The sequence below is a fragment of the Hemitrygon akajei genome, chromosome 4 (assembly GCF_048418815.1).
Source record: "Hemitrygon akajei chromosome 4, sHemAka1.3, whole genome shotgun sequence".
NCBI lineage: Eukaryota > Metazoa > Chordata > Chondrichthyes > Myliobatiformes > Dasyatidae > Hemitrygon > Hemitrygon akajei.
Genome location: NC_133127.1, coordinates 42,318,366 through 42,339,874, shown reverse-complemented (window position 1 = coordinate 42,339,874; position 21,509 = coordinate 42,318,366). Strand labels below are relative to the sequence as shown.

Sequence of the window (21,509 nt, the reverse complement as noted above, 5' to 3'; positions counted from 1 at the left end):
ATTACATTCTGGAAGCATACTTGTAAACCCATTTTGCAAGTGTTTCTGAATCATCTTCTAAATACACAGAGAGGGAGATGTATTGTATTCCAAGAGTGATTTAATTAAGCTTCTATGTAAGCTATACAGATTTAGACCTCATCCAAAGAAACTAAGGGCTCCTTGACAGAGAATTTGTACCCTGCTGCTTTCAGGTCTCAAAGGCTTAACATTCTGCTTGTTTTAAATACACAAAGCCACAAGAAAACAAGAAGCAAATCATACAAAATGGTGGAGGAACTCAGCAGGTCAGGCACCATCCATGGAAATGAACAAGCAGCCCATGTTTCAGGCCAAGATCCTAACATCGACTGTTTGTTCATTTTCATAGATGCTGCCTGACCTGCTGAGTTCCTCCAGCATTATGTGTGCTTTGCTTTTAATTTCCAGTGTCTGCAGAATTTCTTGTGTTTAAGAAAACAAAAAATTAGTGCAGGAATAGGTCACGTGCTTCTCCGTCCCCACCAAGCCTGCCACACCATTCAGTATGACCACGGCTGGTCAATGCTGGGCTCAACTCTTTATCTGTGCCAGTTCCCCAGTGCCCTCAATTGCACAACTTTTCAAATATTTATTGATCTCCACCTTAAATACATCTAATGATCTGGTTTCTACCACACTCAGTGGAGGGGTATTCGAGAGATATCAATGTCAAAATAATCACTAACAAATCCAACAAAGGAATGTTGGTAGATACTCCACCGAGGAAAAGAAAATGGTGGGGCGGTTCACTCCTATAGTTTGGAATGATGAGGCAATGAACGCTGAATTCACTGTATTCTGACCGGAACCATTAACTCTGCTCCTTTTTCCACATGTGCTCTGCTGACTATTTACAATGTTTTCTGATTTTATGTGAGTTTTAAATGAGGTGCATAGAAATTTATTCCCTCAGAAGGCAGTATTTTGTAACTATAAATATGTATCTTTAAAATTATCCATAAGCAAATGCACTTGATGAATTGAATGATTAATTGGATGAAACTTTCTTAATGCATAGGAAATGCATTGGTTCGGGACTGAGTAGGTGTTAGCTTCACTTCAGTGCTTGGTATGATTTAAGAGTCCATTAATAAGGATGAGGTTTCAGAGTCCTCAGAAGCAATGATAAAACAGGCCAAAGTCAACATGGTTTCCTTGCGGGGAGATCAAGCTGGACACAAATCTGTTGGAATTGTTTGATGAAGTACAGGCAGGATAGATAAAGAAGAGTAAGTAAATGTTCTTTACTTCAATTTTCAGAAGGCTTTTTAGAAGGTAGAGAACATGAGGTTGCTAAACAAGATAGGAACATTATGTATTGCAGGTAAACAGGAAGAAAAATGTTCACACTCAGGGACTTGGGCTATATATTTTTTTCTGTATGATTTCTTTTTCCTGAAATCATAATCACATGTGCTTTTTGTGCTATGTGCTACATGCAGTGTGCTGTTGGTAATGTGTTTTTCACTTTGGCCCCAGCAGAAAGCTGTTTCATTTGGCTATATTCATATATGGTTGAATGGCAATTAAACTTCAAGTACTACCTTGGATAGAAGACTGGCTGACTAGCAGAGAGCAAAGAAGGAGAATAAATGAACTTACTCTGATTATCTGCCACTGACTAGTGGTGTTCCTCGGGGTTCTGTGTTGGGTCTGCTACTTTCACATTCGGTTTCTAAATTATACCAAGATAGTTGGAGGGACAAGTCGAGTCTTCAGAAGGAGTGGAAAGGTAGGGAGAACTGGCAAAGAAGTGACAGGTTCAAGATTGCTTAATATCATTTCCAGTGTTACAAACCCCGTAACTGGGTCACTTACCAGCAAAGATAGAGAGGTCCGTTGAAGTCTGATGGTGCTATTTTTAACAGTATTTATTAATAAAAATACACAAAAATAATATCAATGCAAACATACAGATAATATACGTCATCAATACTAAATCTAAAAGTGCGGGTATAATAATAATCAATAAGAAATAAGCTCTATCGTTGTCTAGGGGATAATGTATTGTCCGATGGAAATATAAAAGTCACTCAGTTCATTCAGGCTGCAGCCTTTTGGTTGGAGAGAGAGAGAGATTTTTAGAAACTTGCCGGCTTTCCTTTTTATGATTTCGATCCGTCAGAATTCCCATTGGTGTGGCCGTTCACTTGTGGCCTCTCCTTTAGCTAAGCCGTTCTTCCGTGATGAGCCCGCTACTCTGGCAAGGGAGGACGCACACGGGCCCTCACTGGCGTTCGCTATAAAATGCTGTCACTGGCTTTCCAGCGTTTCTCCTGGTGTGTCTAAAGGGGTTGTTCCCCAGACCCTCTTTTATCCTTACCCACGGGGTCTCAGATGTCAATCAGGTTGGGATGATGCAATCCCTCAACCAGCCCACTCTGGTCATCCCCTGAGGGGCTTCAATGAACAGTACAGTATTCAATACACAATTCCGTCTCCAAGAGACAATAGCCGTTATCAGGGGTTTTGTTTTTGCTGAGGCCAGGACACATTCCAAAACCTTGTGGATTTTCTCTCATTTCCTGGGTCCCAGACACGAATTAATAGCGATCTTGCGATTCTCAAAAAGGAGGGGGCGACTTTGTACCCTTCGGCCCCTCAGAGTTGTGGCACATTCGTAACACCAGTAAACAAGACTAAAGGAGAACAGCATAATTGTTACTCAGCATCCAATGCACCACAAAAATATCTATTAAGATAAAGAACACAAAATATAAAAACTTAAGATAGTTTATATATGTAGATTGATTGTATGTCCATAAAGTGATGCTAGACACAGGAGTGCTTGTACATAACCTGACTGACAGGAAATGATAAGGTAGTAGTGGGCAGTTGTGGACAGGTGGTTTAGTGGGTAGAGGTATTGACCAGCCTTACTGCTTGGGGAAAGTAACTGTTTTTGAAGCTGGTGGTCCTAGTATGGATGTTGCATAGCCTTCTCCCTGATGGGAGTAGGACCAACAGTCCATGAGCAGGGTGGTTGTTACTGGCCCTTTTCAGGTACCTTTCTGTGTATACGTCCTTAATGGCAGGTAGGCTGGTGCCGGTGATGGATTGGGCAATTTTAACTACCCATTGTAGAGCTTTCCTGTCCGCCATAGTACAGTGTCCATATCATGTGGTGATGCAGCACGTTAGGATACTCTCTACTATGCATCTATAAAAGGACGTGAGTACAGATGTGCAGTTCTCATCAGCCTCCTCAGAACGTAGAGGCGTTGGAAAGCTTTACTGATTGCGTAGGATGTGTTCTATGACCATGAGATGTTGTGCAAGATGTGCACCCCAGGAGTTTGAAACTGCTTGCCATTCCCATTGTTATGCCACCGATGTAAAGAAGTGAGTTCTCCTGAAGTCAATAACCATCTCCTTTGTCTTATTGACATTAAGAAAGGGGTTATTTGCCAGGCACCAGGTCTCAAGCTCTTCCACTTCCTCTCTGGAGGTCATCTCATTATTGTTAGTGATAAGCCCCACCACTGTTGTGTCATCAGCAATAGAAACATAGAAAACCTACAGCACAATACAGGCCGTTTGGCCCACAAAGTATGCCAAACATGTCCCTACCTTAGAAATTACTAGGCTTACCCATAGCCCTCTATTTTTCTAAGCTGCATGTACCTATCCAAAAGTCTCTTAAAAGACCCTATCGTATCTGCCACCACCACTGTTGCCGGCAGCCCATTCCACACACTCACCACTCCCTGAGTAAAAAACTTACCCCTGACATCTCCTCTGTACCTAGTCCCCAGCACCTTAAACCTGTGTCCTCTTGTGGCAACCATTTCAGCCCTGGGAACAAGCCTCTTACTATCCACACGATCAATGCTTCTCATCATCTTATACACATCTGTCAGGTCACCTCTCATCTTCCATCACTCCAAGGAGAAAAGGCCGAGTTCACTCAACCTAAGTCATGCTTCCCAATCCAGGCAACATCCTTGTAAATCTCCTCTCACCCTTTCTATGGCTTCCACATCCTTCCTGTAGTAAGGCCACCAGAACTGAGCACAGTACGCCAAGTGGGGTCTGCAACATTACCTCTCGGCTCCTAAATTCAATTCCACGATTGATGAAGGCCAATACACCGATACATACTTCTTAACCACAAAGTCAACCTGCGCAGCTGCTTCTAGTGTCCTATGGACTCGGACCCCAGGATCCCTCTGATTCTCCACACTGCCAAGAGTCATACCATTAATACTATATTCTGCCATCATATTTGAAAATGATGATTGGCAAACTTGACAATGTGAGTACTCGGGATCATTCAATAATTTTATAACACTGGGATAGAAGCTGTCCTTGAGTCTGGTGGTATGTGCTTTCAAATGTTCTGCCACTGAGAGGGGTAACAAGAGAGTACACCTGGGATAGGTGAGATCTTTGATTATGTTGGCTGCTTCACCATGGCAGCAAGGAGTAGAGCTTCTTTTAGTTGGTCAGCCACTACAACCCCTTCACTTTGCTTCCTAACTTCATGTTATTGAAATATATAAGATTCTGAGGGGATTCTTAAAGTAGGTTCTGTGAGGTCATTTCCCCTCATGGGGAACCTAGAATTTTCTGTAGAGACTGAGTTATTGCTTATATTCAATGCTAAGAAAGACAAATATTTGAACAACATGTTGTCAAGTATTATGGAGGACAGGTGGAGGACGATATCAGATCAACCTTGACATTATTGGAACCTGGAAGCTAGAAAAGTTATAGGGAAGAGGCAGAGAATGGAAATGAAGCCATGATCTTACTCACTAGTGGAGCAGGCTTGATGTCTTCTTCTACTCCAATATCCAGTATGTGAGGAGGTTAGCAATCAGATCTCTCCAAGTAGCAAACAGGCATAAAATTTTCCCAATAACCTAAGAAATTTGTAGCACGTGACTCTAGCCAAAATTAATTATTGCTCGTTGTTAGTTCTAAGCTTTAACAAAAAATTAGTACAAATTGCATAAATTTCCAGAAGCCATAAACAAAAGCAAATGGATGAATAACTCACCTTGGCATCTCCCTATGACACAGACTCAAAGAGACCCTAACCTGGGTCAACATAAAATGGGGCCTCACACCTCACCTGGAATATTTGGCTATGCTGCTAGTGATTGTCTCTTCCATGGGCACCTCGGCATAATGCAGTAGTGAATTTCAGGCTGACAAACGCAGTGGCAGAGGCTCTGAATAAGCAGGTGTCGGTGGCAGATGCCAACTGGGAAAGTGCCAGAACTGTTGATTGAAGTATGTCCAGCTCCATATCTGAACATTGGCCAATATCTGGATTTCCACCACTAAGGTTTCCTCTAACTAACTTCTCTGAGAGGACCTGCCAAACCCACAGAGACTGTTATACCTGTACCTGGAAATAATTTGGATTATGTGTAACTCAATCCAACCATCAAACAGTGTTTAAATGGCCACCTGTAATATTCTGCAAATGTACAACTGGCCTCCATTGTGATGGCTTAACAGGTATAGGAGGATCTAACAAGCTCCAATTTTGGTTTCAATTGTCAAGTAAATAAATTATCATGTGCACAAGTACAGTGAGGCAAAGACACAATCAAAATATTGCTTGCAGAAATATCAGAGGCATGTAGTTTTAGTCAGCATATGGAACGTAATTTATATATGAATTATAGACATGAAGAAAAAGACTCCAAATCAAGACATTTGTGCAAAAACACAACCAGAAACAAATCTATGGTCGTGCAAGAGGTGGTCTATTGTATTCCATTGTTGAGGTGGGGTGTGGTTGTGCAGGTTAATTCAAGAACCTGATGGTTGTAGGCTGTTCCTCAATGTGGTAGCTCCTGTACTTACAGCCCAGTGGAGCAGCGAGAAGAGAGCGTTGTACAAATGGTGACCATTCTTGATTATACCATACTCTGTCTCCTCAGAACAAGAGTAAATTTTAAGAATGTTTGTTTCCTTTTTCTTCAAAGAAATTCCATAAGCCAATTTTTTGAAATTGTTTCAACTTGTATTCAAATTATCAATTAATATTTTAAAAGGCATATTTATTTGATCTTAATTTCTTCTTGTTACAGGTGGGGAGGTTCCTTACACAACCTTAGCCACTCGAATGATGATGGGTGTTTGGTGGCTGTTTGCACTGATCGTCATATCCTCTTACACAGCAAACCTAGCAGCATTCCTTACAATTAACCGCATTGAAAACTCCATTCAGTAAGTGCCTACCATTGAATACAGCTGTTTCATACTGAGATACGATGCTATCAACGGATTCTCGCTGAATTTGGAATTGTAGCATTGTGATTTATTTTTGTTTTGAAAAAGAAATGCATGCTGACCTTTTCCTGTGAGAGGATTTCAATTATAAAGGGCTTTTGTGGGACTGGTGGTGCCTAGAATATTGCACCATATTTCGCCCTTCTTGCCGTAAATAAAAATATAGTTGCTTTTGAGGGAGTCTATTGGGGATTCATCAGATTGGTTCCTAGGATGATCAGTTTGTTCTCCAAGAAGAGCTTGAATAGACAAGACATTATTCTCTGGAGTTCAGAAGAATGAGAGAGGATCTCACTAAAGATTTCAAATGGACAATAGGGCTTAATAGATTAGACACACAGAAGGTAATTCCCCCAGTCTGAGAACACTACTACTGAGGGAATAGGGCTAAGCTGAGAATTTCTTTCATACTGAGGATGATAAATCTTTGAAATTCTCTTCTCCAGAGGCTGTGGGGGCTCAGTCATACAATTCCTCCAAAGAGGAATCAAAAGATGTCTGGGCTTTGGGGGAATCAAGGAATGCCTGAATGATAGAGAAAAATAGCATTAAAGTAAGAGATCAGCAATAAAAATAATGACTTTGTTGAATGATAGAGCAGGCCAAAAGAGCTTACTGGTCTTTTCCTGCTTCTAATTATCATGTCTGTACAGATAAAATGCAGTTTTATGAAATGATGTGATACTACCATAAGACATTAAGCAGAATTAGGCCATTCGGCCCAAGAAATCTGCTCCACCAATTGATCATAGCTAATTTATTTTTCTCCTCAACCCCGTTCTCCTGCCTTCTTCCTGTACCCTTTTACACTCTTTCTAGTCAAGAAACTGTCAATAGCCACTTTAAATACACCCGATGACTTTGGTCTCCACAGCTGTCTGTGGCAATGAATTCTACAGATTTACCACCCTCTGGCTAAACAACCATTTACAGTGCTGGGAAATTTGTGCCATTATGGACTGGGTTAACCTTGATCTCTCAGTTTGTACAACAAAATATATTTATTCCCCTCATGGTATTCGTGGGTGTTATAATAAAGACCAATACAGTAGTTCTGTTTAACACAAGAGATTTTTTGATGATGCCTGACCTGCTGAGTTCCTCCTGCATTGTGTGTTTTACAATAATTCTCCTTTACATTTTGTTTTGCTATGTTCAATTTTGTTAAGGAGTGATTTTCTATATACATGCCTACTGGTCATAGAATTAGAGTAATACAGCTCAAAAACAGGCCATTTGGCCCAACTTATCTCCACCATCCAAGATGCCCACATAAACAAGTTTCATTTGCCTGCACTTGTCCTAAATCCCCATTCCTATTGGTGTGCCTGTCAAAGTGTTAATGTACCTACTTCAACCACTTCCTCTGACAGCTCATTCCATATATGCACAACCCTCTATATGAATAAATTGCCCCTTAGGCTCCTTTTAAATCATTCCCCTATCACCTTAAAACTACCTTTTACTTCCCACTTCCTTTGGGAAAACAATCCTCTAAACTCTGCCACGCCAAACAACTTATGGAACCAAGGGGAGATGTCAGGATGCACTGGCCCTATTGATATTGATATTGTTCTATTATTGTCACGTGATCAGAGGCACAGTGAAAAGCTTTGTTTGAATACCATCCAGATACATTATTCCTAATACATCAAGGAAGTTAAAAGGAAAACAGAATACAAAACAAAATATTATTGTTTACAGTTACTGAGAAAGTACAGTGCAGGTTGACAAACGGGCAAGGGCTACAATGAAGAAGATCAAGATATCAAGAGATCAGGATTTCATGTAAGAGAGGTCTATTCAAGAGTCTGAACTTGTTGACTGGCTGATAGCATCGACAAGACCCATCATAGATTGGGGGACTGCTTTGTCGAGCACCTTTGCTCCATTTGCCACACCAGCTGGGGTTTCCTGCGGGCTACCCAATTCAATTTGACTTACCATTCCCATTCTGACATGTTGGTTCATGATTTCCTCTACTTTCACAATGAGGCCATTCTCAAGTTGGTGCAGCAGCACCTTATATCAATCAGTTCTGTGTAGCTTTCAACCTGATGACATACACATCAATTTCTCTAGCTTCCAGTAATTTCTTCCCCAACCCCCTCCCCCTCACTTTTCCATTCCCCATTTTATCTTCCCTCTTAACCCTTCTCTTCTCACCTGCCCATCATCTAACTCATGTGCCCCTCTTCCTTCCCTTTCTTCTATGGTCCACTGTCCTCTCCTAGCAGCTTCCTTCCTCTTCATCCCTTTTCCTCTTCCACCTACCATGACCAAGCTTCTTATTTTATCACCTCTCCCCCATACACCACCACCTCTCATTCCTGGTTTCACCTAACACTTGCCAGTTGTACTCCTTCCCCTCCCCTCCTGTCTTCATATTCTGGATTTTTCTCCCTTCCTTTCAATCCTGATGAAAGGTTTTGGCCTGAAATGTTGACAGTTTATTCCTCTCCATAGATGCTGCATGACCTATTGAGTTTCTTCCACATTTTGGGTGTGCTAGTAACTACAAGCATTTTATATTGGGAGATGGATGCCTCAGGGGAATTTTGCACTGACCATCAGTTCTCCTGTACAATCTTCAAACCAGTCCTTCACTATCTCACTGAGCTTCTATGGCATTTATAATACCAAGTCTCATTTGGGTTGCCCAACAAACTAACTCCACCTGCCTGCATTTGGCCCATAGCGATCTAAACCTTTCTATCCAAGCATTAATCTGTCTTTTAAATGTACCTACCTGAACCACTATTTTTGGCAACTCAAATCAAATCAAATCAAGTTTAATTATCATTCAAGCTATACATAGGTACAGCTGAACAAGACAGCATTCCTCTGGGGCCAAGGTGCAAAACATTTAAAATAGCAAGTGAATATTTAAATATATAATGAGCAACATAATTCAAAATATTGAGCAAAGAAGTATATTCACAAAAAAAACATATAGTCCAAAACCATGAGCGACAATGTCCAGCAATTGATGGTACAGTCTCCCTGCAGTGTACAGACACATGCAATCCAGCCTGTTGTTCCACCGCTCAAACACAGAGAGGCCAGGACCCAGCCAAGCTCAACCACACTGTAGCATTTCTGCACCTCTCACCTGGTCTGCAGCAGCAGGCAAGCCCGAGGCTTGAGACCTAGTTTGCGCTACATCTGAGGCTACAAAGCTCCCATGTCACCTGTCCTTTCATCAGACAAGGGTAACAGGCCTACAGCAACTTACATTATCACTGTCTAACAATGCAAGTGTAACGTCCAAGATAATCTCCCACGGTTACACCGCACCAACTCCGATGTTTCCGAGTAATGGGCAGCGACGTGGTCTGCAGCCAGGTCAGCTCCCCCGTACCCAAACCACTCCTTGGACATATCAGCGGGCTCCTCTGATATCCCGACCAGCTCCTCATGGCCAGCTCCACTGCCACACCAGTCCAGCTACTCTGATCAACAAGCAGCTCACTAATGGAGTAGCCCTGCAGAGCCCAATGTTCTTGGAGTAGAATTGTAATTGAATCATTACAAAAAATACATTTGTTTAGCTCCTGATTGGCATTTGCACGTGCTACCATCTTACCAGAAGCTCATTCGAAATGCACAAATGTGTGAAGAAGCTACCACTGACATCCGCTATAAATTTCTTGTCTCTGATGTTAAACCTATACCCTCTTGTTTTAGCATCTCCACCCTTGGAATAAAAGCTTTGTGGTCTTAAGACCACTTCATAGTCTTTTATATGCTGCAATCTTGTACATTCCAGGATGTAAAGTCCTGCTGTACAGAACCTCTCATTGTAACTCCATAACAGTAATTAGATTTAAATCAATAATAACCAGATTTTCCACTGTAATCAGATTTGACCTTAAATGCCTTCCATATAAGGTGGGTCCAATTCTGGTCTTTTTTTGTTCTCTCCTCCTCCAAGATTTCCATAGAGAGCCCTAGGTTATGCCTTGAAACTGAAATATTTTACTCTGAAGGAGCTGAGTGATGTGTCCAACTATCCTCATGCCCAACACCTATTCCAAAGAGATGACCCAGCCAAATAAAACTACCAAAGGTTTCCTGGACAAACACTGTAAAATGAAGAAGTTTGAATTATTAGCATGCATGAAGATCACATGTCTGATTTTCAGCACGTACCCAAAATGTCTTCATGGTAGGAGTTGACCATCACTTTACATTGGGAGCTCAACAGATTCACTGAGAGGTGTTTGATTTTAACCACAGAGGAAAGAGCCTTTGTGTGTTGGGTCAAGAGATCCCATTCTCGATTCAGCTTCACTACAACAGACAATATCTTCAGACAATAGGTATATTGTGCTCTTGAAAGTGCACAATTACGCTATGGGCCTTTGTTCACGTACAAGTTCCAGTGCCTCAATTTATTTTGTACTCTGAGCAAGGGAAAATTGTTGGTGAGGTTTGAAAAGAATATTTTCTCTCATCTACGTAGGAAAATGATGAACTAGAAATTTAATTTCACCTGCTCTCACCATCCTGTTATTGAAGTGAAAATGACACCTTATATTTTAAAAGGGAATTCATCTAGGCAGCTAAGATAACCGAAAATCAATTCAAAATTTGTTTCTCTCACTGTAAGGGGGCTCATGTTCCCAGCGTGTTCTGCCTACAGTGAATAAGGAATCTCACTATCTCTCTGTCTGTCTCACAATCTAATATGTACATGTTCTACTCGTGTGGCCTTGCTTAAGAAAACAGGAGCAATTTCTGAAATCTGACACAGGAAGAAGCATGACGATTGCACAGAGTAAATGGCTTGTGCAAGGTGTTTAATGTGCTGTCAACATAGGCTCCATGGAAGCAGAGGCGGCATTTTGCAATGATCTAAATTCAATATTCTGAAAACACATGCTTGCACTAAGCATTGATCTCATTCAGAATTGCACATTTTGGTGGTAACTAATTGATCTTGAAACCAATGGCTTGGAATAGATTGCTTCTCAACCACATTTTAAAATGACAAAGCCAATATAATGCAGAACATTAACTTGGTAATAGCTGTAGCAGACTACAATCGGCACAGAGACATACCTCTCAAAGAAACTAAATATTTTTTTCGCTCTAAGTGAGGCAAATCAAAAGACATTCAAAATTTAACCTTTCTGTGTCTTACATCAAAGGAAATGAATGAATCTAATAATTATATACCAATGCAGAACTCAGCATTATTAACTTTATCTAATAATAGGGTCACACACTGAAACTGAGAGAGGTTGGGAATCTAAAAGGCCCAAGTACATCACTTTCTGCAGGGCCTGTTTCTTCATTGATTTACAGATGAAACATTAGTGAGAGAGTGATGAGATGGTTTGGATGTGGTAAGAATGCTTTATTTCAGGATTTCCTTAATAATCTATATGGATCATATTAAATGCTTTATTCCCAAAGCCCTTCGTGATGAACCCTTACATTTCAAAGGCTATATTGACTTTTGAAGGAGAGCAGTTCAGATTCACCAGGATGTTCTCTATGCTCCAGTAATTAGATTACATGAAGATTTCATGAATTAGCATTTTACATCACAGAACAGTGATTTAATTAGATTTTTTAATAATTTAAGATATGAATGAAGTTATTGGTGGAGATGAGGAGAGATTTTATTTATTAAAGATATGAGAGTATACAATATGAGGACACTTCCTTAAAATCAGAAGCAAACCAGGCTGGAGGGAAATTAATACAGTCAGTGGGCGGTAAATTTGGGAAACTCTCTCTTTCCCACTATAAGCAATTTCAATTAAAATTTTAAAGATGAATATACTTGTATAACTATAACTAGCCAAAGTGAAGATGATTCTTGTCAATTAAATATATTGCCGGTGTACGTCATCCAGGCATACAGGAGTGAGAAAGATCGGCTAGTTAAGTATTGTCACAACAACCATCTTAACTCAACATCAGTAAGATCAACGAACTGATTAAACATTAGGAAGGGGAAAGCAGGAGAACTCGCAGCAGTTCTCATTAAAGGGTTTAGCAATGGAAAGTGTGAGCTTCAAGTTCTTGGATGTCAGCGTCTCAGAAGATCTATCCTAGGCCCAACATATAGACACAATTACAAAGAAAGTATGCCGGCAGCTGTATTTCATTGACAGTTTCAGGAGAATTTAGACCATAAGACGTAGGAGCAGAATTAGGCCAACTGGTCCACCAAGTCTGCTCTGCCATTCAATCACGGCTGATCCTATTTTTCTATCTCTTCCTCAACACCCAGTTCCTGGCCTTCTTCCTGCAACCTTTGATACCATGTCCAATCAAGAACCTATCAATCTCTGCCTTAAATACACCCAACAAACTAGCCTACACAGCTGCATGTGGCAACAAATTTCACAAATTCACCACCATTTAGCTAAAGAAATTTCTCCAAAACTCTGTTTTGAAAGGGCGCCCCTCTATACTGAGGCTGTGCCCTCTTGTCCTAGACTCTCCCACCATAGATAGATAGATAGATAGATAGATAGATACTTTATTCATCCCCATGGGGAAATTCAACTTTTTTTCCAATGTCCCATACACTTGTTGTAGCAAAACTAATAACATACAATACTTAACTCAGTAAAAAAATATGATATGCATCTAAATCACTATCTCAAAAAGCATTAATAATAGCTTTTAAAAACTTCATAAGTCCTGGCGGTTGAATTGTAAAGCCGAATGGCATTGGGGAGTATTGACCTCTTCATCCTGTCTGAGGAGCATTGCATCGATAGTAACCTGTCGCTGAAACTGCTTCTCTGTCTCTGGATGGTGCTATGTAGAGGATGTTCAGAGTTTTCCATAATTGACCGTAGCCTACTCAGCGCCCTTCGCTCAGCTACCGATGTTAAACTCTCCAGTACTTTGCCTTACCAGCTTATTAAGACGTGAGGCGTCCCTCTTCTTAATGCTTCCTCCCCAACACGCCACCACAAAGAAGAGGGCGCTCTCCACAACTGACCTATAGAACATCTTCAGCATCTCACTACAGACATTGAATGACGCCAACCTTCTAAGGAAGTACAGTCGACTCTGTGCCTTCCTGCACAAGGCATCTGTGTTGGCATGGGAAACATCCTTTCCACATCTACTCTGTCTTGGTCTTTCAACATTTGAAAGGTTTCAATGATATCCCCCCTCATCCTTCTGAATTCCAGCGAGTACAGAACCAGAGCCATCAAGTGTTCTTCATATGATAACCCTTTCATTCCTGGAATCATCCTTGTGAACCTCCTCTGGACCCTCAACAATGCCAGCAGATCTTTTCTAAGATGAGGGGCCCAAAACTGTTCACAATACTCAAGGTGAGACCTCACCAGTGCCTTATAAAGCCTTAGCATCACATCCTTGCTCTTGTATTCTAGACCTCTTGAAATGAATGCTAACATGGCATTTGTCTTCCTCACCACCAACTCAATCTGCAAGTTAACCTTCAGGGTGTTCTGCACAAGGACTCCCAAGACCCTCTGCATCTCAGATTCCTGGATTTTCTCCCCGTTTAGAAAATAGTCCACACATTAGTTTCTACTTCCAAAGTGCATGACTGTGCATTTTCCAATTTGTATGTTGCCAAATGTTCAGGTAAATTTCTACAGATGCACCACGGAGAGCATTATGACTGGTTTCATCACTGTTCAGCTTGGAGGCTACAATGCAGAGGATCAGAAAAAGTTGCAGAGGGTTGTAAGCTCAGCCAGCTCTATCAAAGCCATTAACCTCCCCACCATCAAAGACAACTTTAAAGGCAATACCTCAAGGTGGTATCCATCATGAAGGACTCACACCATCCAGTACACCCCCTCTTCTCATTACCACCAACAATGAGCAGGTATAGAAGCCTGAAAATGCACACTCGACATTTTAGGGACAACTTCTTCCCCTCAGAAAATTTCTGAATAGAAAATTTCTGAATGTTCTATGAGCCCATGAACACTACTTCACAATTTTGTTCTCTTTTGGCACTTTTTTAAATATATTCTTATTGTAATTTATAGTAATTTTTATGTATTGCACTGTACTGCAGTGGCAAAACAATTAATTTCCCAACATAGGTCAGTGATAATAAACCTGATTCTGGTTCTAACTCATAACATTAGGTTTAAGATTGTCGTTAGGCATATCATTAACATATTATATGTCATAAAATATCATATTATCATTCACTCTGCTTTTCAAGTGAAAAAATCACACTTTATTGGGAGAAATGTCTGTAGTTGGTTTTCTCTGCTCTTTAGGCAGATTGTTTACTGAGTACATGTGTTTGCTGTACTTTAAACATCGCTTTGAATGGGTGTCTATTGCACCTCCAATTTATAGGCTATTGCAATGTGGTTTATAAATGCAGAATAATTGTTTATCTTACACTGGTAAATGTTGCTGGACAAAATGTAAAATTAATAGTCAAGACCGCTTAGTAGAGATAGTATACACATCTGCCATTGCCTCACTAACAGGAAGAACAGTCTAAGTGGATTTTTCTATTCCCCTTATTTCTCAGTGCCTTAACAGAAAGAATATCACTACCACTTTCTGGTTTGACCAGAGGTGAAGCCTTGTTTTCATCGCCAATAGCCTGAGGTGATTGACATTACTTCAGGCTACTGGCAAATGTCATGAAAACTATACTTTTGCAACAGTAGCACAGTGCACAACAAGAGGACAAACATAAGTTAACATGAACTTTGACCACTAGACTGTGAATGGTAGTGAACTGAACCTGCTGACTTTGTTAACCAATTTGTTAATCCATGTTCCCATTAACGATTAATCATGTAGAAGAACTACGTATTACCTACACAATTGTACTTTCTATTTCAGATTCTTTTCTTGGGATGACATGTCTCAAATTGAATTGCCAGGTAGCCTAGCAAGTAGGTCAAAACTAAAAATGGGAATTATTGAGCTGAAAATAGAAAGAAAATAGTAGTTACAAGCAAGGACATTTTTGAGGTCATTTTGAATTATATTCAAGGCAGAGACATTTTTATACTTTTGGGAAATCAAAGATCATGGGTAACGGGTGGGTAATTGAAACTGGGTTAAGGTTTAATCAGCTCTAAACATAGTGGTTTGCAAAACAGATTTGAGATGCCAAGTATCTGACTCTTCCTCCCTATATTTTTGTATTTTGCTGTTATATATTTCATTGTTAGTATCAGATTATTTGCTGAACACTATGTCCATCTATTTTCTCTCTCTCTCTCCCCCTTTTTTTCGCTCTCTCTCTCTCCCTCCTCCCCCCTCCCTCTCCCTCCTTCGATTACATCTCTTTAGATCCTCTACAGGAAAATATTTATTCATGGGTACAGACCACATTTCTGATCCATAATAACTGTGTCCACCTCCATTATTCCATCTAGCTCCACTAGTACCACACTTCAATCCATCACTGAGATATCTACTTATCCCTGTCTTAATCCCAGGTTAAGTATTCAAGGGTGATCCTTAATAACCTTGCCACATCTTGAGTAAAGCTGAATTCTATCGATGGGCAACAATTCCCAATTAGCCTGTGTTCACTAACTTTGATCAGCCCTTGGTGAAGCAACACACTGATTTTAACATTTCACCCTCTTTTTCAAATCCCTCCATAATCTGAATCCTTCCCTGTCTTCAGAATCTCTTTTTTGCCCTATAACACTTGGAAATTGGTGAATCTTTGTGGGTGGAGTTAAGAAACTGCAAGGGTAGAAAGAAAACATTATGAGAATCATACATAGGCCTCCAAATATTAGCCAAGATGTGTAGTTGAGATCGTAAAGGGAGCTGGAAAAGCCTTGTAATAGGGGTAATAATACAGTTGTAATGGGGGGCTTCCATATGCAAGGGGTTTGGGAAAATCAGATTGGTATCAGATCGCAAGAGAGGGAATTTGTTGAATGCCTACCAGGTGGCTTTTTAGAGCAGCTTGTGCTTGAGCCTATTTGGGGAAGCCTATCTTAGGTTGGATGTTGTGTAATAATCCCATATTATTAGGGATCTTAATGTAAAGGAACCCTTAAGAGTTAGTGATCAAAATATGTCTGAATTCATACTGCAATTTGAGAGGGAGAAGCATAAGTCACATGTATTGGTATCTCAATGGAATAAAGGGAATTAAAGAGGTATGAGAGAGGAACTTGCCCAGGTGGATTGGAGGAGGATACTGGTGGGGATGACAACATAGCTGAGATGGCTGAAGTTTTTGGGGATAGTTCACAAGGTGCAGGATAACTATGTCCCACAGAAGAAGAAGTTCTCAAATGACAGAGGTAGGCAACAGTGGCTGTCAAAGGAAGTTAAGGACTGTATAAAAGGCAAGGAAAGGGCATATAAGGTAGCAAAAGTAAGTGGGAAGTTGGATGATTGGGAAGCTTTCAAAATCCAACAAAATGCAATTCCAAAAAGCTATCAGAAGGGAAAATATGAAATATGACGGTAAGCTAGACAATAGTATAAAGCAGGATACTAAAAGTTTTTTCAGTTATATAAAGAACAAAAGGGAGGGGAGAGTTGATAAGGGACCACTGGAAAATGATGCTGATGAGGTCATAATGGGCGACAAAGAAATGGCAAATAAACTTAATAAGTACCTTGCATCAGTCTTCACTGTGGAAGACAGTGAGTGTGCTTGAGGTCCGTGAGTATCAGGAAGCTGGAGTGAGTGCCGTTGCTATTACAAAGGAAAAGGTAATGGGCAAATTCAAAGGTCTTAAGGTGGATAAGTCACCTAGACCAGATGGACTACATCCCAGAGTCCTGAGAGAGTTTGCTGAAGAAATAACAGATGCATTGGCCATGATATTTCAAGAATCACTTGATCCTGGGATGGTCCAGGAAGATTACAAATGTCACTCCACTCTTTAGGAAGGGAGGAAAACAAAAGAAAGGAAATTATAGGCTAGTTAGCCTAACATCAGTGGTTGGGAAAGTGTTGAAGTCCATTATTAAGTTTGATGTTTTGGGTTACTTGGAGATTAATGATAGAATAAGTCAAAGTTAGCATGGGTTTTGTAAAGGGAAATCTTGCCTATTAGAATTATTTGAGGAAGTAACAAACAGGGTGGATAAAGGAGAGGCAGTGGATGAAATTTACTTAGATTTTCAGAAGGCTTTTGATAAGGTAAACACAAAGTACACTGCAGATGCTGGGATCAAAGCAACACGTACAACAAGCTGCAGGAACTCAACAGGTCGGGCAGCATCCGTGGAAACGAGCAGTCAACGTTTCAGGCCAAGACCCTTCGTATGGACTGAAGAGGGAGGGGGCAGGGACCCTGTAAAGAAGGTGGGGGGAGTGTGGGAAGGAGAAGGCTGGTAGGTGCCAGGTGAAAAACCAGTAAGGGGAAAGATCCAGGGGTGAGGGAGGGGATAGGCAGGAAAGGTGAAGAAGGAATGTAAGGGGAAAGCACTATGTGTAGTAGAAGAAGGTAGAATCATGAGAGAGGTGATAGGCAGCTGGAGAAGGAGGCAGAGAGAAACTGGGATGGGGGAAGGGAGAGGGAGGGAATTACCAGAAGCTGGAGAATTCAATTTGATAAGGTGCCACGCATGAGGCTGCTTAACAAGATGAAATTTTACAGAAAAGATACTGGCATGGATAGAGGAATGGCTGACAGGCAGGAGGCAGCAAGTGGGAATAAAGGAGAGCTTTTCTCATTGGCTGCTGCTGGTGACTAGTGGTATTCCTCAGGGGTCAGTTTTGGGATTGCTACTTTTCACATTGTCAGTGATTTGGATAATGAAATTGATGGCTTTGTGACAAATTTTGCGGATGATATGAAGGTAGGTGGAGGGGTAGCTAATGCAGAGGAAGCAATGCGATTGCAGCAGGACTTAGACAAATTGGAAGAATGGACAAAAAAGTGGCAGATGGAATACAGTGTTGGGAAATGTATGAAAATGCATTTTGGTAAATGGAACAATAGTGCAGACTATCAGCTAAATGTTGAGAAGTTCATACATCAGAGATGCAGAGGGGCTTAGGAGTCCTCATGCAAGAATGCCAGAAGGTTAACTTTCATGCTGAATCTGTGGTAAAGAAGGCAAATGCAATGTTAGCATTTATTTCAAGGGGAATAGAACATAAAAGCAAGGAGATAATACTGAGTCTTTAGAAGACACTAGTCAGGCTGCACTTGCACTTGGGCCCCATAACTCAAGAAAAGATGTGTTGTCGTTGGAGAGCATCCAGAGGAGATTTATGCGGATGATTCGAGGAATAAAGGGGTTAACATATGAGGAGCATTTGACAGCTTTGGACCTGTAATCACTGGAATTTAGAAGAATGCAGGTGGAACTCATTGAAAACTACCGAATATTAAAAGGACTAGATAGGGTGGATGTGGAGGGATGTTTCCTATGGTGGCGATATCCAGAACTAGAGGACACAGCCTCAAAATTGAAGGGAGACAGTTTAGAACAGAGGTAAGAAGGAATTATTTTAGCCAGAGAGTAATGAATCTGTGGAAGGCTCTGCCACAAACTATGGTGAAGGCCAAGTCGATGGGTATATTTAAGGTGGAAGTTGATCGTTTCCTGATCAGTCAGGGCATCAAAGGATATGGTGAGAAGGCAGCTGTACTGGTTAGAGTGGTATCTAGAATTAGCCATGATGGAATGGCAGAGCAGACTCAATGGGCTGAATGGCCTAATTCTGCTCCTATGTCTTATGGTCTCTCATGGAAATACCAGTGTTCCTCTGATTCTGTTGTCCTGAGCACACAAAGTCACTACGCTACCATCTGTGCCATCCGTGAAAAGTTACTGAAGTATGCAGTTTCCTCAGAAACCCCTCAATGTCTTTACGTTATCACTCCTTTCATACCTACTTCTTTACCCAAGATTTTAGTTGCCTCACTATTATCTCCAGATGTGGCTTAGTGCCTGTTTTATTTATAATGTGAATTTTCTTGGGGATAATGCTATATTAAAAGGTGTGCCATTATTATATCAGTCTTTGTATAACCAGGATACCATAGGATGGCGCCTGGGATCCACAGTAGTGTTTCATTTATTGCGAGAAACTAGATAGGCTTGGTTTGTTTTCATTTGAACTCAGGAGCACGAGCAGGGAATCTGATAGAGAAATACAAAATTATGAAGGACATTGATAGGGTAAATAGTAAAACAAAATCTTACCCATTGCAGAGGTGTTAATAGAGAGGATCTGAGGAGGAATATTTTTAATCCAGAGAATGACTGGTTTCTGGATCACCTTGATGGGGTGATGGAGGCAGAGGTTATGACATTTACGACGCATCTACTCAGACACATGAACTCCTAAGGCATAGATGGCTTCAGATTAAGCACTGGTAAATGGGAATAGTGTTGATAAGTACTTGATAGTTGGCATGAACTTGGTGGACTGAAGAGCCTGTTTCTGTGCTCTCTGACTCTATCACTCGACAATGTTAGCCCCACTTTCCAGGATTATTCACTTATTAGAGCAGATATTAACTATCTTGCCAAAACAAGGAGCACAGTGTATCCCAAATGACCAAACCACAGAGGTGAAAGAAGTTTCTGGCTAGACTGATTGAGAATTAATTGACCTCCCTCTGAAATTGACTATGGAAGACTACTCAGGTCTTCAAAGAAGTTGCTTTCATTGCCATCATTTACAAAACCCCTCATGGAATCTTCAGTGGGGTTTGGGACTTTCAATTCTCTGAATAAACCAACGATTGGGTGACTGTATGTTATGAAAAAATTCAGTTTTTAAAAAATATCGCCCACGTCAATAGCAACAACTTGAATTTATACAGAGCTCATATGGAATTCACTTTAAACCTAATGAAAATTTATGGTTCAAATGTAGCTACTTTATCACAATGCATTTACTTAGCCACCAGAAGTGTAGTGATTTTTATGAATATGAAGTGAATTTTACTTACTTTATTTCTGCAGCTATATAAAAATGACTATTAAGGGCATGGCATCATGCTAGATCCCATCGGAATAATCCCATCAGTCCCATTCCTTCACCTTACTCTCCCTCCATTCCAGCAATTTTTTTCTTGCACAGATGGGAATAGTTTAGATGAGCATCTTGGTCAGCATGGATGAGTTGGGCCAAAAGGCCTGTTTCCATGATGTATGATTCACTCTCACTCTCACACACTCTCACACACATCACAAATTCTCCATTATTTCTTAGTGAGGCAACAACTCCAACAGCTATGGAATCATTTCCTCTCTTGTAGCCTGTTTTCTTGCAAGCAAGGCTTGGCTTCCCTAGACACGGGCTACCAAGTATTGAGTGAGCTCTTCACTGAAGACAGCTAACTATTCTAAAAATATATTCCTCCAAAAGAACACCACTTCTTTTCATTCCATCATCTGATTTGATGTTTTAAAGTGCCATGACATGAGATTTTCCCAGATCAAACCACTTGTTAAGGGAACAGGAGATTAAGCCCTCAGCAACTATTATAGGTAATCCTACAGTAATCTATTTTTGACTCTTCCTACATTTTTATCAATTCTACCGCTCTATTCTACTCACGTACTCACCAGGGCAATTCAGAGCGGCCAATCAGCCCACCAACCAGCAGGTTAATGTCCTTCAAGTTGATGTGATCCATCAGAAATTCAAAAAAGTGCACCTAAATGGAAGATATGAGAAAGGAAACAATAGGGGGCTAAGATGAAGGGATTTTTGGTGATCAAGGCTGGAAGGAAGCTAATGACTCCATCATTGGTGGGTGGTTTTTCAAATACCAAGGTCATAAGGCCTGGAATTCCCTGCCCCTTTTTAATTTACTCATTTGGGATGCTCTTTAGAAGATTTCCCTCTTGACTATCTGCATATTAAATGGGCAGAGATTTTTATTTCTCTATGTTAATGACACCATATAGGTTGAAGTTGTTGTTAATGTTGAGAATGATCTTGTCATACGTAAGACAGACCAGATGAACCACTGCTCTGCTTTTGTATTGGATATTTTAAACAGTTCAATGCAAAATTCTTTGAATGTCCATTTCAGTGATTTAATGACACATAACTTTGTGGAAAGAAAATACTTTTATCAGAGGCATCATAAGACATGAATTTTGACTAAAAGAAAGCTGTCCATAAGAAGCAGCTGATCAATTAAACCCAGAATTAATTTGGCAGGCAGGGAATCCTAGAATCTTGCCCACAGAGGACATCACAGAATATGTAATTTACCAGAACATTGGAAATCTCCCAAAAACTGTGTCTTGCTATAAAACCAAAGAAATATCAGGTCAGATGGTTAGCTATTTGA

At 40.6% G+C, this 21,509-nt stretch overlaps 1 protein-coding gene across 2 annotated transcripts in view; it reads left to right on the top strand.

Moving 5' to 3' along the window:
- grid2 (glutamate receptor, ionotropic, delta 2) overlaps positions 1 to 21,509 on the top strand; it is a 1,108,967-nt gene that overhangs the window by 940,119 nt on the left and 147,339 nt on the right. For both annotated transcript variants that reach the window (XM_073042457.1, XM_073042458.1), the window contains exon 12: positions 6,069 to 6,207. In XM_073042457.1, coding sequence (XP_072898558.1) covers positions 6,069 to 6,207 — 139 coding nt within the window. The remainder of the gene's footprint in view (positions 1 to 6,068; positions 6,208 to 21,509) is intronic.